Consider the following 16,358-nt stretch of genomic DNA (forward strand, 5'->3'; position numbering starts at 1 on the left):
GTAACACATAGCACACGTTAGCCTTTTCAGCAAAAAACAATCACACGTATAGGCAGTTTGTCACAGAAGCAGACGCATGGTATCAGTCCGTCGCCCTCCTGCCGGCCGCACAGTAGCAGACGAACAGGTTATAGGTAGCGCCACCTACGGCGAGCGATTGAACGAGAGCGGGGACACGCGCTCCCATAGGAACCCCGCTATCTGAACAGGTCAGGAGTGTAGTAGGTCATGGCTCAGCATATACCCGTAGAGTAATACGGGTAGGGTGGCTAGAATAATACTGGCAATACCACCAAACACCTACCGCAGCAAACGGTGCGTTTGTAACTAAAAGAATAAATAGTATAATACAATAATTACAACAATATATTCTTTGACCGAAAAACAAGCAATATTCAAAAATAATCATTAGTTTATGGCACAGGAGCACAAAAATTGTGTTCGACCAAATTAGAGAGCTATGGTTCAACTAAGCTTCCTGTTTTAGTGTGTTTACTAGCGCTATTGGTTTGCAGCGGCAATCAGACGAACTATTTTAGGTAACATTATTGTTATAAAAAAACTAACTATATTTTTTGTAAACATTGTCACTGTACTAATATATATCGTAAATATGTTTAAAAATATGTGTCAAATTTAAAGTTGATTGTTTTGTGGGCTTGATTTGGCCATGCTAACTCGTGTTATGGTGTTTGTTGTCGTGAGCTAGCTCCACGGCTAGCTCTGTGCAAGGCGTTGCTCTGTGCGTGTACTGAAGCGGGTGCTACGGAGTTTCATTTGTATGAAACTCTATGCTAAGAAGTGTGTGCGCAGTGTCAAGCTTCAGTGCGACACGATCGACTGTCAGCAATAGTTGCCCAGCATTACGCATGGCTTGCAGTGATGCCGCCGGCGACGAAATTGCGAACGCTTTCCTCGCCATCGAACGGAAGCAAAGCGAACTGCTCTCGCACATTCCGTACAGCTCCAAAGTTTCCCACGTGTACAATCCCCTGGAATACGCCCGCGAAACGCACGAGTGCTACGTGCGTAAATACTGCAGGACCAGAAAGACAGTGCTGTTTCTTGGCATGAACCCTGGCCCCTTCGGCATGGCCCAGAACGGGGTGCAGTTTTTCTTTTTTTCTGCCTGTACTTGTTCGTTACCCCGCCTAATAGTGTTCGAAATCATCAGTGCGCGCAGTACATCCGCTAATGATAATCGTTTAAAGCTGTCAGTACTTTACCTGAGGACCGTGATAAGAGGTGTTAGTAAGCGTACTTGACGTAAGCAGTGTAATCGTAGTGCTTTCGCTGTATGCGTCTTTTAATCTGCTAAAGCAAGAATTAGTGTGCGTCACGCTGAAATGAACAGTCTTGTGAACCGTTAGCTCTAGGAGCTCCAGTTTTGTTACCGAAATTCGCTGGTAGACGTTGAGATAACCAACTTATGGCGTCGATCAGATGTAGTTAAGTTAATATGGCACCAGTATGCATTGCAACAGTGTGGAATCAAAATAGGAAATAGGGGCCCCAGCCTCTGCTTAAGGGGAACAAGTGTGACGGCTTACAGGTGCAAGAATCACCCGGCTGCACATGCCTGTGCATGTGGCAGTATGTTGCAGTTAATAAGCATATGCTTATTAACTATTTGATGAAGTTGCCAACATTTGCAACTTTATCAAAATGAGCCAGGGCATCTTTAGCAACTGCCACATCTGTGTATTTATAACGTTGTAAGTGCTCCGTTTCTTAATGTGCCTTTTCTTAACTAGCTGCATAAGAACTTTACCACTAATAAAATTGCGGGTAGGTTTTCTGACATAGAATTTTTTTTTTTTATAAGCTCTACTATGGCATCTACCTCAAAGCAACAAGTTGGGAGGTCGTGTTGTCATTTACTTTTTTGTGTTGTAAATGTGACATTTCATAATCACATTAATTGCAGCATACATAGTATTATGCAATTCGTACCTATTTTCACACAAAGGACACACTCGGAATTTATCATTGTTGAAGGGGATGCAAGTGAATACAGTTTGGTGCTAGTGTCTGTGGGAGCTGCAACACATGGCGCTTCAATGAGCATGAGATTTATGGGTAATACATGGATTGATGATGATGATTTGTGGGGTTTAACGTCCCATAACCACCATTTGATTATGAGAGACGCCGTAGTGGAGGGCTCCGGAAATTTTGACCACCTGGGGTTCTTTAACGTGCACCCAAATCTGAGTACACGGGCCTACAACATTTCCGCCTCCATCGGAAATGCAGCCGCCGCAGCCGGGAATCGAACTCGCGACCTGCGGGTGAGCAGCCGAGTACCTTAGCCACTAGACCACCGCAGCGGGGCTAATACATGGATTGGCCTAACCTTTGTACGTACTTGATATTTCTTCTGGCTTCGCGTGGTTGCCAAGAACAACTGCCTAGTGTTCGGCAGTTACGCTTCACCTTTTAGAATCACCATTTCAAATCAGCTCACGATGTTCCGAACGGTTTGTTCGTTGTTTCATTCCAAACAAAACCAAAACACAGCAATGAACGAAGCTGCATGTGCGTTTGTTGCCCGCAAGCACGAACCCATAAGTATAACCCATAATTTTTCATGGTCGCAGAACAATCGCAGAGCCAGAGCCCTCTCTATTTACGCGTAGGAAACTCTATGTGCAAGTGTACATTCTAAAGTGATTCACCTTGGCCCCACTGGCAAGAACTTGCACACATCATTAATAATGCAAAATCTTGCACTCACATGAAACATTTTTACTATGTATCACTGCAGAACACGCAACTCTGGACAGAAACCATCGACCAAAAATAAGACCTCATCTCTCATACAACAGCACAGAAAACATTACAATGAGTTTTCTATGTTGCAAAATATGAAGAGACATAACGAAGTGCCTAAAGAGCTATACTGATAAAGCAAAAGTTTATGTGAAGATTTCATGTAGTAGTTGAAAAACACAGTATGCACATTAATTAAAGAGAAAATGCACAAGTAGACCTTGCGAAGGTTCAGTCCCTGACTGCAGCAAGTTGTCTTTTTGACCACCTCATTCAGATATTTATCACAAATGTTACAGCTTACAACACACTGAAAACAATCCATTTACTGCAAGTTCCCATTAAGGTTTTCTCAAGCAAGGAAATGAGTCCTCAAAAATTAGCAGAACGACTACCACGACTGGCTGGCTAGCTTGAAAATAAAAGAACATCTCGTGACAAGGAGCAGAAAGAGGCATTCGCATGACAGCGACTGTGTGATGAACTTAAATTGTCGTTGAACCAGTATGAATTTTCATCATTGATTCTGTCTTCATGTGCACCAACCACTCGCAGAGTTGATTGTGTTATATCAGCATTTACAGCTAACGCACGAGCATTGCTTTTTTTTTTTTCGCAGGTGCCATTTGGTGATACTGCGCACGTCGTTGGTTGGCTGGGGATCCAAGGCCACGTAGCCAAGCCAAAGCATGAGCATCCTCGAAGGCCCGTGTTGGGCCTTGGCTGCACCAGAAGTGAGGCAGGTAGTCCTTCCTCAGAACAAAGTTGAACTTGTTGGTAAGTATTCATCGTGAAAGAGCCTGCAACCATGGACACTAGAACTAAACACAAATGCCAGCATTTGTATTGGCTTGTTCTACTGTGTCTGGGTTTACACACCCATCATCTTTCATGATGAATAGTTCTGCATATCAAGAGCGAAGGACTCTCTGGTCGCAGGCAAATGCCAGAACTTGGGGAATGTGGGGAACCACTTAAGCATCCATAACAGTTGCAAGGCCATCATCAGGGATGATAGTGCAGTGGTGCTTCCAGTAATGAATGTAAAGCTTTCACTTGGCCTGATAGCACAGCTGTCTCTCATAGGGGATGGTGTGGAACAACAGGAAAGGCTGCTTCTTGCATAGCATTCATTCGAAACTAGTGACGCAAGTGGCGAGTGCCTACTCCGAAGGAAGACCCTCTGCCTGGACAATTTACACCATCATGGCCTTAATGGCCGGAGATTGCTTCCAGTACTGTGATCGTCTTGGTCACTGCAGACTTTCCCAGCAAGTGAAAATTTGATTATGAGGTGTAGTGCATGAGCATACATAGTGGTGAAAAAGCCTTTCATGTCTGGTTTATTGTTTTTTTGTCCCGAACCCCGAAATTCCAACTCCACGCTGTCATTTGCTTCAATATTAGCCCAGTCATTCATGTGTTCGCAGGCTCAGCTACTTTTTCCTGCACCTCCGCCAAGTGAATGCCTTCAGATTAGCCAACACCGCAAGCAACTTTTGATAATCATGCTTGGCTTCATGCAGCGCCGAAACTTTTTATATTCTACTCACTATCTATTACGAATAATGCTGTTGTCCATCAAGGTCTAAATTATATTTCCTTTCAATTCCTAAAAGCACGTAAGCTTGGGTGAGTTTTCAAGACATTATTGAAAAGCTCTGCAGTGCTGGAAAATGAGGACAGAAAGAAAAAGAAAAAAGCACAGTTTCAATAAAAGCTAAGTCAACACCAACACAAATGTCTATAGCTAAAAAATTCTCTCTCTTCTCGTAGTCCTGGTCTACTTGTCCAAGGCTTTCATTAAATGAAACGCCGTCGTTCACTAAATGTGATGGTCTTTCATTTTTACACAAGTCGCACTCCCTCATTGTGCATGCTTGACGAAACCTTTCGCACATTCACCTGAAGCGTATTTTGCAGGCTATATGTGACGCAGCCCTATTGTCAGTCTTGAAGCTGCTGAGACCAGAGGCCATCGTGGGCATAGGATGCTATGCTAGGGACAGAGCCCTGTCAGCAATTTCTGTAAGCTGCTTTGAGCCCCCTCGTGTGCTCTGCCTCACCCACCCAAGCCCTGCCAGCCCAAAGGCCAACCGTGGCTGGCATACACTCGCAATTTCGGAGCTGCAGTCCTTTGGACTAATCTCGCCCGATGTTGCAAACAGGGCCAGTGCAGAACTCTGTCCCGCTTCGAAAACTACTGAGTAAACCTGTTAAGACTTCACTGATATCCTTCAACTGTCAAGTGGTGCAAATGTGCAACATACCAATAAAAAAAATCTTGAGCAAGCAAGTCATGAAAAGTCTCTCCCTTAATGCCAGCTGCCAAACACTCACGGGAAACGTAGTTTTCAGCTTGAAAATCTGGTGCAAATTTCAAGGTATTCCATGCTAGAACCAAGTGATGGTAGAGTGCTTAATGACAGCTTAATCTTGTATGGATAATTTTTTTATTCGTGTGTAGCCATCTAGGAGGCGGCACATGACACGTTACGTAGTGCTGAAGAACATTTATGGTTGCAAGGTCCTGTGGCATGTCTGGAGTCGCAACATACCTAAACATATGCATTAAAGTTGCACTTTTCATAATGCGACTGCAGAATCACGGGTTACCATTATACACTGGAAAATTGAAACAATTGTTTGTTTTGGTGGTGTCACAAATTAGACATTGAAGGGAATTATGTGCACGCGGCGAACTCCGCACAGTCTACCACATCCTTGCTGGCCTACGCAGGTATGGACTCTGAAAGGGGAGGGGGTAGTACAACTTGTACAGTGTCCTTGATAAAGCAGTCCTGCAAGATTCCACAGCAACCAGCTCTACATGTCCTTTATTCTCCTCTCCCTTGCAGTGCACCTCAAGACCTTGAGCACTCTCCCAACAAGCAGCTTACTTTTGTGCTCAAAAGCAGTGAATTCTGGCCACCTCCCACAGATGCCACTGTAACTTACTTTTTTTTTTTTTACACTTGTCTGCCAATAGTTGGTGTGGGTGTCTAATTTCTTATAGTCAATTTTTATGCTACTTGCAGCACACACATTCGACAGTTTCCGGACCTACTTAAAAAAAAGTGGTACAGCCCATCCAAATTTAACACTCTGATGATAATTGCCCATCAGTGAGCCATTAATTTTTTGAAGGTGCAAAATGTGTGAATACTGCATATGAAACTATAGAACAAGAACCTACATAGTATGTCCATCATTGTGTCCCCCCTCTATTTGAACAAAAACTGCTTTAGACACCACAGTGCATTGGGCAGGTGTAACATTTCATGCCACAATGTGCAGCCCAGAAAGGCAGAGTTACCAATAGTAGCCCAGTGCAACAGATTGTTCACACATATCTGCCTGCCAACTTCCCTCAAGCTGCACAAATGCCAAGTTACCCCATCTTCCTAGGAATGACAGCTTCGAAAAGGCTAAGCTTTTGATCAAACTTTGCAGAACGTTCACACATCAGTTCAGCTTACAAGTCATTGAAGTTAGGCCTCAGCCAGCATTTTTTTTTGAACCTTTACCCACCAAGGAGCTTCTCAAACACGTGCTTTGACCAGTGGTTCTGGAATGCAGCCACAGAACCTTTTATTAGATTGTACAAATGCAGAGTGTTGTGCATTTTACGGTCCGGTAGAGCGGGCCTGCTGGGCATCTACAGGAGGTTCCAGCTCCTGCAAACAAATCTAAGAAGAAAAAAAACTTATGCGACGGAGAGAAATTATTTTGTGCACAAGTATGCCAGTCTCAAAGTTGACTCAACAGATCTGAATTGACAGTTACATAGTCCAAATGTTACACTGCTTAATAAAGGGACAACAAAAAGAAACGAGCAAATATTCAGACAGACAAACCACACTTTCAGAACATGTTGCACTACCATACGTTCATTATTAGTGGAGAAGATCAAGGTTGAAACTTCATTTTTAAACCAAATCTATGGCTGGCAAAATTCAAAGTGTACTTTTGGTGTTTACGGCATTGGCACAATGAAATTTACTCTGTCATATGTCAAGTCAAAAGTGCCCACAGATTTACAATTAGCAGCTGCGCAGTAGCCAGTACTTTGTCAAAATTTCTCGCATCATGGTATTTGGTGCAAGTGTCGCAGGGTGGCATCTCCACCAGCTCTGTTTTATCGAGTTTGCTCGCCAAGCAAGCATTCCGAGATGTCGGGATAGTGAAATTCTTTACCATCATGCATAAAATATTCGCTCCTCAATGTAGGCTTTTGGCTCAACATATATCGAAGAACTCTCTGCATCTGTGGGCATACCTTCATAAGATGCGACATACATGATTGCCTGTGCAACAAAGCAATGCAGTGTAAAATGCTAATTGAAGAAATACCGACATCGCATTTTTAATTTATGTATTCACATGTACCCCAACCAGGAAAAACTGAGCAGAACGCTTACCTTTTGCCAGCTCCATCAGCAACTTGTGCACTGCATGTCCACATCAAGGCCAGCAGCTTGTTGAAACTGAGGGCAAAGCAAAATAATTACTTCCAAGTTCAGAGCAGCCCATAACTAGATGGACTCATTTTTCTTTTCATACTGTGGAAGTAAAGTTTGAACCAAGCAAATTGGCTCAAATACTGGACACCAGTCCTTAACCATTTCCGGTCCACTACTTGCCAATTCTCAGGGGGACCAGGTTTGGAGGGAAGGACTGCTAGATACAATTCCTGGGCAGACATTCTGTAGCATTGCACATCACTCCAAGACATCAGCGAAAGCTGATGGCGCCATTCGAATGCGGCCAAAATGACCAGACAGCAGTGGAGGAATGGTTGGCCGACCGGAAAGGGTTACCCTGCCCTTGCATGCAGCAGCCCCAGTATGTAAAGAAACCTGTGCTTACCTACGTAATGGCCTTCCTGCAGCTGACTTCCTCTCAGCTACGCTATCCACGCCTGTCTACCACCTAGACAGAAGCGAGCTCCAGTCCTTGGCCAGCTCCGGCAGCCATGCCTAGCTCTTTACGGGATAGACCGACTAAGGCTCAGGGTAGACAAAACAACACGACTCTCGCTTGTGCACTAGATGCTGTGTCTTACAACACTAGCCTTTATTGACCCAGAGACTTGAATTACAAGACAACATCTACAGGAGCAACGGGTGCTTCCTCTGGCTAGAGAGCGCTGTTGCGTTTTAGGGGACCACAGACAAGATGCGAGAGAGATACAATGGTATAGACACAAAGGCGCGTATATGTGATGAGGACGGGGTTGAATGTGATGTGCTGCAGCTGGCTGTTCTTCCTCGAGGACACTCACTGCCTGAGCTGCTGCTGGCACAGCTCCAGACCTGGGCTAGCCGGTTGCCTAGCTAGCTCGGACCAAGCTGCACTGCCTAGCCCTGGCTGCTCTGCCCTCTCAAAGCTTTCCTGCCACCCTGCGGGTCGGAAACATAACCAGTCACTCCCAAGCCCACAACTCGTAGCCGCTTGTGCATACTTACCCCCAGTTAAAAACATGATGAGTGAATGTTTATCTCCGGTAGCCACCTGCGCTGCCATTACCTGGAAACGAACAAAAAAAAACCCTGTAAGTCCAAATATCCACACCCGTGAAAGAAAATGCGAATCTTAGCAAGTGCACTTGCTAAGATTCACTAGCAATATTGGCCTATGTAGCTACATAAACGTGAAAAAAAAAATTATTTTGACATAACGGATTTCTGGGCTCAATGGTGCATCTGGATTAATTCAAATTTAGTTGTCCTTCCTGCATACAAAACACTTGACCCAATAGCACAACAGGCTCATCACCAAGAATGAACAAAACGTACCATACGGGCCAGAGCCACGCTGCGAGTAGCCTCCTGGTCCTCCACGCATTGGTCCCCCACCGTAGCTGTTGCCGTAGCCGGAGCCAAAGTCTCCGCCACCGCCACCTCCCCAGCCACCCTGGCTGAAGCTGTCTCCATAGCCTCCTCCGCCACCTTGGCTCCAGCCTCCACCGCCGTAGCCACCACTACCACCACCGTAGCCGCCTCCGCCGGAGCCATATCCACCGCCGCCGTAGCCGCCGCCACCATATCCGCCACCGCCGTAGCCACCTTCCCAGCCGTCACCACGACCTCCGCGGCCACCACGGAATGCAGGCCGCTTGTCTTTCTTGAGGTTTTCCATCTCTTGCTTAGAAAGTGCTTTCTTCACTTCTGTCCTCTTTCCTTTCAGCATGTGGTGGCGCTTCACTAAAAGAGAATATAATTTCAATGTAAGTGAGAGCGTGCAAAACCGATTGCAAAATAAAAAAAAAAGAACACTAGAGGCAATCACAAGTGCAGGAAAGTGGGGGAACTCACGGACAATCTTGTCCACTGGGTCGTAGTCATCGTACTCAACAAAGGCGAAACCACGCTTGCGGCCAGTATCCTTCTCGGTGACCAAGTTGACGGACAGGATGTTGCCGAACTGTGAAAAATAGTCTCTAAGGTCGGACTCGTCAACGTCATCTTTGAGACCACCGACAAAGACTTTCTTGACTGTGGCCTGTGCCTCCGGTCGGCCGGCTTCCTCACGGGGAACAGCCCGCTTTGGTTCCACCTCTCTGCCATCGACCTGCATATGGAATCAAGAGTCATGGTGCAACTGCACATAAGACACCCATCCGCACGGTTCGTACAGGTTTCAAAGGAGAAAAGACAATAGCAGGAAATGATTCACTGCATTACGAGGACAATGAGGCAGTACATAGGTACAAATTTTTTTACGGATGTCAGTAGGAAAATGGTGTAAAACATTTTACTATTATTGGTGGGCCATTCATCTTCAAAGTGCATATTACAAGTTTTTTCTCCTATGTAGGGCTTGTAATTGGTCACCTTGTAAGAAAAAAATTCCACACTTAGCAGATGTTTACACATGCCGCAATGTTCAGTCATTGACACAACGTGTACAGTGAACGCTGCTTAACGAGTTTGCTGAATGGGTATAATAAAGATTGGCACGGTTTGTTGGCCACATTTCATAACTCGAACAAAAGAAAGTTCAGTAATGAAAACTTTCGATAAATATGTCAACGAGCATTAAAAAAAATTCCAAGGTTGTTTTTTGTAAGGACGTGTTCGAAGTTCAAGGGTTTTAAGGGCCTTGATAACAGACAATTTGCACACGAGTCGGGGACCTGTGCACACACTCCATCAAGTTCTTTAGGCTATATATCTGCCAGGGTGGGAAAGCACACCTTAATGCAAATTACAGACCAAGTGTAAAAAAATGCATGTTCAAACAAATCGATTAGACCTCTCCATAATAGGTTACGAAAAAAATTGCCCGGCTTTAATTTTCGCGCCATTGATCCGACTGCAAAATGAAATCTGGGCCACAGTGGCTTAAACATTGCTACGTTGTGTCCCTGCTTATAGAGGTTAATCCAGTTGAATTTTACCATTTGGGAACGCTATAGGCTTTAATTACTTTCCAAGAATATCGCGTACATAGAACAGTGCGGACGCCGACAAATGGGCGGAAAAATTAAAGGCGCCGCGAACCTTGTGAGGTCGCGCCGCTTGCGCATCGTCAACCATGTGCGCGCGACGGAAGGTGATAAAGCCGAAGCCACGGCTCTTTTTCGTGCTGGGGTCTCGCATGACGACGCAGTCCACGACTTCGCCCCATTGTTCGAAGTGGCCTTTAAGGCTCTCCTCCGTGGTCTTGTAGTCGAGGCCGCCAATGAACAGCTTGCGGAACTGTTCCGGTTCACTCTCGTTCTGAAAAGAGAACAAAGCGAAATCTGTAAAATGGAACCGGCATCAAAAGCCGCCGCGATTGAGTAAGCAACGGACGCGGAGGCTACGGACCGGTATTCGTCGGCCAGAACATTCAAACTTCATTCGCGAGTAATTCGATGCAAACGAAAATCATTTGGGGGCGGACGAATGCGACAAGCAAGCGCCCAAAATGGCTGACGTGGCGTACTTGTCGGCCCACCGGCGGCATCGGTCGTGTGCGCGTCTTCCAGCACCCGCACCGGCTTTAAGCCTACTCCAAACAAAGAAAGGATGACCAAACAGTCAATATTACTGAAACACATGGAACCAAACCATGACCGCTAGTTAATCACACAGTTGGGCTAATTCCCGCACACATTTGCCTTGTAACCCACAGGCAACGGGTACGGCAGGGCTTCGGAAATCAGTTTTCAAGGAAATTGAACACCCGCCATGTTGTACTGTTGAAGTAGGCTTAGCTTACCGGCGTGGGCACTTTCAAGCGAACGCAGTGTCAGTGCGATTTTACATTTGCTTGCCCTGCGTCGGATGGTTTACCTACACGACACAGAAACTGAGAAGTTGCAGTTCTCCCAGCGAGAACGAACAGATTTGCGAATCTCGGCGCAAAACGGCAGCCGGCATGGGGAAGGTAGGCATGGCAACACCTACTACGCCTCAATTCAGATGCCACAAAATCGAAGGCTTGAGAGCTAAAAACGGCCGGAGTTCTCAAATAAATGGAATCGCCAATACACGGACCACACCAAAATCGTTAGTACTCACATCTTGAGCACCCATCTCCGCTTGCCGGTTCAGAACTTGCGAGAGCTACAGTACAACGCTGCCGATTACCGCCAGCGCCCGGTCAGAATGCCACGACTGCGGGGACTGGCGAATGAGCGCATAATATGAGCAAACGTCATCAGTAATACTTTTAACCATAAAAATTATGTTTCGTTTTAAAATTACAACAAAAATAATGTATAAAATAAATTATTATTTTCTATTATAATGAAAAAGTTTTGATCACAAATATTAAAGTACATGTTCTAATCATTTGCTGCATTTACTGCGGTTCTTGTATTCCATGCTAAGCGTTGTTTGTATGCCATCGAACGTTTTCCCGCCGCCTGTAGTTTTCGACCGAGTTCTTCACCGTTACAGGTAAATGAGAGTAACGAACTTCGCTGCGCGTGAAGTGGCGTTATTGACCCGTGCATTGTTACGAAAGCTATCATCTCTGTTTGTCGGCCGCCCCCGGTCAATTTTCTTTCTCTCGCGGTTCAGTTGGTGACAGTTTTTAAAGAACGTTTGTTAACATGGCGGTCACGTTGTTACGAATTGTGCGCCCTGCATACTCGCTGTTCGTTGCGCAAATACTTCGACGCGATCCACTCACGATTCGCCCGGCTGCTCGAGCTGTCTCCGCTTTGTTCGGGTTGCTCGCAGTGGTTCGTATTCCGATGCTGCTTTACGTCTGCAGAGTTAAGCCTAATGTGTGTAGTCGACGGCGTCTTTCGACCTGGACCGTTGGTTCACGAATCCATTGTGCAAGCAAGGGTTTCAGTTGCTTGACCGTTGTGTAAGCGTGTAAACTGCGATCCTTTAACGCGGCGTAATGCACGCGTATCGGCGTTGTATCCTTGTTAGCGTGCTCCCTTTCAAATGTTAGTGCGGCCTAAACGTGTTTTCGCTTTATTCTCCGTGGCCGTCTTCGGCGGGGAACTGCAGCAGCGAAGTTGCTTGTGTGATAGCAGCGGTTCACCCGAACTTCGCTTTCCCTTGTTAAGGATGAAAGCAATTTAGCAGAGCAAGTGCCTTCGCAGGGGCGCGACTTGGTGTGACCGTTTCTTCCTTTTCCCGCGCGTGTGTTCACGCTTGCTTCTGTGGACTTGTTTTGTGACTCGTTTTGTTGAAACACACTGCGTTCCTTCTGCAGCACAATGTCGGCGAAACGCAAATCACCCGATGGAAACTCCTCCGGCTCCGAGGAATTCACGGTCGAGAAGATCCTGGACAAGAGAGTCCGCAACGGACGCGTGGAATACTTCCTCAAGTGGAAAGGCTACCCAGAGTAAGCTGCTGGCCAATCAGTTCGACTTTGCGTGCATGCAGCGAGTCCAGAGTGTATGTCGCGGTAGTCTAGTTTCGCTGCCACCCGCCGTGGTAGCTCAGCACGTGGATTGTGTTGCTACGCCCGAGGTTCGACTCCCGGCGACCGCATTTCCAGGAGGGCGAAATGGCACGTGTCGTGAGCTGCTCAGTGTGTCACGTGCAACATACAAAAAGTTCTTGTACGAACTGTGAGGTGAACCTTTGACGGTGGTCAACACAAGCCACATGTTTCGTTTCACCGTAGTCTTGAGTTCAAGACCATTAAGCCACCACTGCAAGTTCCATGTTATCCCGAAATTGTTCAGGTCTACTACTTATACACTGTTCGACCCATTTACCATGCATTTTATAATAAGTCAGTTTCTATGGGTAACATGGTTCTGTGAAATTTTCCCATCTTCAACTGAATAAGATTGTATTGTGAAGAACATATATATATATATATATATCCCTGAACAAGGAGCAGGGAGTTCAAGAACTTTGTGAATGAAGGTTGGCACTGATGCAAAATAATTGTGTTTACAGTCCAGGCACTATGTCCTTCTAAACTTAATGTGGGAAGCTGTGCACGGAGATAAGCAATGAAAGGAAGAAATTTTTCGGCAGGGCAACCGCAACCGCATTCTCCAGTTGTCATGTCCACCAATCGTTTCTTCCTTGTGTGCTTTTCTCTATGCGCGGCTGCACATGTAAAATTCCACTGATACCTTGTGGAAACAAATTGGGGCGTGCATACTTTTTGTGTGCCTTTGCAGATTGTTTGATATGTGAAATCATGATCGCCATGCAAAGTGTGGCTTTATGGCTGGCAAGATCCGTGGTCTGTTTAATTCACTTTGGGCAAGTCATTGACAAAACTTGGGATCCCACTTCTAAAAGATGTGTAGCTCCTTAATTCAATAACAGTTGGCTAGTAGTCGTTTAGCATTTTAATTGCACATGTATCGAAAGCATCATCTACAAAACATTTGGGGCAAATATAAAAATCGTGTGTTCATTGAGTAACACAACAAATTAAATGCAGTAATAAAATCTTTCTATGAAGAGGTGGTGGATGGGTTGAATGCTTCTGTCTGGAGGGTCTGTTGTGTAAAGAGAAAGGTACCTTATATACCCATTTGATTGTTCACCCAAAGTAATGGCTCTGGTTTCGTTTTTGCCCATTTTTTGTAGCTATTTATAATAAAATATACACAATGGCTCTAAGCTGTTAGTACTTATGCTAGCAGTATTCATTCTATGCTGTATGCAGTCTGGTTTGAAGTAATTGAGTTTGCTTTCTGTTTGGCTGGCTGCACAAAACTTGCTTTAAGAAGCCTTGTTGAAGATGTGCATTAAAATGAAGGGCAGCATTATTTAAGCAATTTGCTCCTTGTTCAAACTCGTGCTTTTGCTTCCGATCTGCCTAATACGACATCATGTAGTTTTAATGCACCAAAACATGTGGCATTGCTTTTGTCATGATTAATGCTAACATTTCTAGCTGTATTTCAGAAACGCATAACCCCTCTAATAAAAACAAGATTGATTATATTCATACTGAACAAGAACAGGAGAACGTGACGAAAACATTGAAATTCTGCTCAGTAGACCCAGTTGTCAGTTGTGTTTGCGGAGGTTTGTGTACACACTAGGAGCTGTACATTGATGGATGTGACTTCAAACAAGTCTTGCGCTTTCTTGTCTTGCAACTTCCCTTCTTCCACTGCTCCTTTACATCCCACTTCCTTTTCCACTAAGACGCTGAGATGTGTCCTACACTATGAACCATAGCTGTAGCAGGGCAGTTTGAAAGACGCAGTCAATGGCCGGCATGGTTGGCACTCCTGTTTCCAAAGGCATTGAACGTCACCTCCTCCAGTGTTCCCGACAAGCTGCTAGATGTGGCAGTTAACAAATGCTCATTAGATTCATTATTTCCTGTTCGTTTCGGCCTGAAATAAGGCATCTACCCATTTCAGCACTCAATCTGTCAATTCGACTAACAAAATCATGGTGGCAAAAATCTTCTTTAGGGTACCTATGCAGTCGATCCCAGATATATAGAATTATTGGCTATATCGAACAGTTGAAAAATTCCTTTGAACTTCCCATGCAAAAGTATGGGACCGGTGCACCCGTATATTGAACTCCCACACGGCAGAACATACGTTATATCGAACGCTGCCCCGAAGCCCAGGGAGTGCATTTTTCCCAGCAAATATTCATCAATTTTAGGCCGCGTTCTAACAAGTTCCGACCCTTTTTTGCATGCAGGTGACGAAAAAAAAAAAAAAACGGGTGTTCCATCGCGCTGATCCAATTCGTTGCGCGGCACTTGCTACATCTGTACGTTTGATGCGTGATCTGTAGGTCTTAGCGCACGGACGTACTGTTTTCCAAAAGACAGATTGCCGAGGGCACCGAAATGAGAATGGGAAGTGACTCGGCGATCTCAGTGCAATGTTCGCATGTGATTCGCATTCCCTTCCTTGTTGTTAGCGAACAATGGCAAGCAAGCCTGAAAAGCATGGCCTTCGATATGTGCTTCCTTTGTGCTACGTGTCTCGGAGGCTATGCTTTTTTTTTTTTTCATCTTTTTGCATCAAAGTCGCTAAAAGCATGGGCTGCCAGCTACAAAGCCATAGTGACATCGATATCGCCAACATGTCGATGGTGAAAACTCGGCGTTGCGTCTTATGCACTTCGCGTCCCGTTCCTGAAAAATCCTCATTCGGGGGTTTAACTGAATGTTGACCCGCACGTAGCGATCAGAATTATGACTGGCGCTTGGGGCGACGTCAAGTGAAACACTGTGTTGTAAACGTTCCTTGTGGGCCAGGTGATAACTTCGGGTGCGTCATGACCGCTAACAACGGCGTACGGTGCCTCAGTGAATTCTGCGACTTATCAGCATTTTTCAGCCATCATCTCGAACAGTAACGACTTCATCGGTATAGATGATATTGCAGTTTCTGAATGCATTGATGCTGAGATTTTGGCTGCCGGTGCCGCGGAAGTGCATGTATGATGAATATGCAAACGCCCTCGCTGCTGCCGCTAACCAAGCTTTTGCCGCGCTGTAAAGCTTGCATCAGCGTTCTGCGTCAACCAACGTTGTGGCCGAAGGCGCCAAGTTCTCTTATTGAAAAGTTTCAATGATATTAAGGATTACTGGAACTTGACAGGGCGCAAGAAGCAAGACAAGTTTACAGACTAAATAAAGTGTGGTAACTTGCAGTTCACACCTTGTTTTTGAGCAAATAGTTATCTTAGCTCTTGTAACGATTTCAGAGGCCTGAAATTCTTCAATTTAGGTCTTAAGTATGCATATCCTGTATTTCGAATTCTCGATATATCGAACTGTTTCGCGATCTTCTTCGAGTTCGATATATCCAGGATCGGCTGTGTGTTCTGGAGACTGATCATACATGCAGCTATTAACTTCTCAATTACTTTTAGAAAACACTTAATTAAAAAAAATTGTGTCTCTCCATGACAATAGTTTCGTTTTCCTTTTTTTTTTTCATAAAAGCAAACTTTCCTTTTTAGAATTGCACTGCAGCATAAATGTTGTCTGGTTTTGGTTTTTACAACTCTCCTTGAAAATGAATTTGATATTTTGAGAAAACAAAACTTAAATTTTAATCATTGAAGCAAAGTTATCTTTCTGCTCAAATTTGCAGGATACATTTAGATTAGTTTATGGGGATGTATGCTAAAGCCTACAAGGATTACAATATGGCAATCATGGCTATTTTAATG

At 45.0% G+C, this 16,358-nt stretch overlaps 3 protein-coding genes and 1 long non-coding RNA gene across 5 annotated transcripts in view; 2 read left to right on the forward strand and 2 right to left on the reverse strand.

The window, feature by feature from the left end:
* The window catches only part of LOC119177330 (N(G),N(G)-dimethylarginine dimethylaminohydrolase 1), a 111,368-nt gene that overhangs the window by 38,329 nt on the left and 56,681 nt on the right, over positions 1 to 16,358 (reverse strand). The gene's annotated exons all lie outside the window — the stretch shown is intronic.
* Positions 680 to 5,068, forward strand: LOC142776929 (single-strand selective monofunctional uracil DNA glycosylase-like). Its single transcript, XM_075881245.1, has 3 exons — positions 680 to 1,106; positions 3,392 to 3,538; positions 4,657 to 5,068. Exons 1-3 carry the CDS (start codon positions 792 to 794, stop codon positions 4,981 to 4,983), a joined length of 789 nt encoding a protein of 262 aa, XP_075737360.1. The 5' UTR covers positions 680 to 791; the 3' UTR covers positions 4,984 to 5,068.
* LOC142775907 (heterogeneous nuclear ribonucleoprotein 87F-like) lies at positions 6,327 to 11,440 on the reverse strand. 2 transcript variants are annotated; one of them, XR_012887144.1, is made up of 7 exons: positions 11,283 to 11,440; positions 10,278 to 10,496; positions 9,090 to 9,345; positions 8,571 to 8,978; positions 8,241 to 8,301; positions 7,194 to 7,259; positions 6,327 to 6,461 (listed from the first exon to the last, which is right to left on the reverse strand). XR_012887144.1 is itself a non-coding variant. In XM_075878399.1 (6 exons), exons 1-5 carry the CDS (start codon positions 11,295 to 11,297, stop codon positions 8,270 to 8,272), a joined length of 930 nt encoding a protein of 309 aa, XP_075734514.1. In that variant the 5' UTR covers positions 11,298 to 11,439; the 3' UTR covers positions 7,813 to 8,174; positions 8,241 to 8,269. The 2 variants fall into 2 exon arrangements, 1 of the variants encoding a protein (XP_075734514.1); XM_075878399.1 differs by lacking the exons at positions 6,327 to 6,461; positions 7,194 to 7,259 and adding an exon at positions 7,813 to 8,174 and having other exon boundaries at positions 11,283 to 11,439.
* On the forward strand, positions 11,558 to 12,578 carry LOC142775908 (uncharacterized). The gene is made up of 2 exons (XR_012887145.1): positions 11,558 to 11,663; positions 12,439 to 12,578. It is a non-coding gene; the product is annotated as an uncharacterized LOC142775908 (long non-coding RNA).

This window comes from Rhipicephalus microplus, chromosome X, assembly GCF_043290135.1.
Source record: "Rhipicephalus microplus isolate Deutch F79 chromosome X, USDA_Rmic, whole genome shotgun sequence".
In the NCBI taxonomy this organism is placed as follows: domain Eukaryota; kingdom Metazoa; phylum Arthropoda; class Arachnida; order Ixodida; family Ixodidae; genus Rhipicephalus; species Rhipicephalus microplus.

Excerpts from the sequence above, each read along its gene's own strand:
- LOC142776929 (XM_075881245.1), top strand. The coding sequence starts at position 792 with ATGCTAAGAAGTGTGTGCGCAGTGTCAAGCTTCAGTGCGACACGATCG. Across the intron at positions 1,107-3,391 it reads TCGGCATGGCCCAGAACGGG|GTGCCATTTGGTGATACTGC; the intron begins GTGCAGTTTTTC and ends TTTTTTTCGCAG. Across the intron at positions 3,539-4,656 it reads GTCCTTCCTCAGAACAAAGT|CGAAACCTTTCGCACATTCA; the intron begins TGAACTTGTTGG and ends GTGCATGCTTGA.
- LOC142775907 (XM_075878399.1), bottom strand. Across the intron at positions 9,346-10,277 it reads AAGCGGCGCGACCTCACAAG|GTCGATGGCAGAGAGGTGGA; the intron begins GTTCGCGGCGCC and ends TTCCATATGCAG. Across the intron at positions 8,979-9,089 it reads CCCAGTGGACAAGATTGTCC|TGAAGCGCCACCACATGCTG; the intron begins GTGAGTTCCCCC and ends ATTCTCTTTTAG.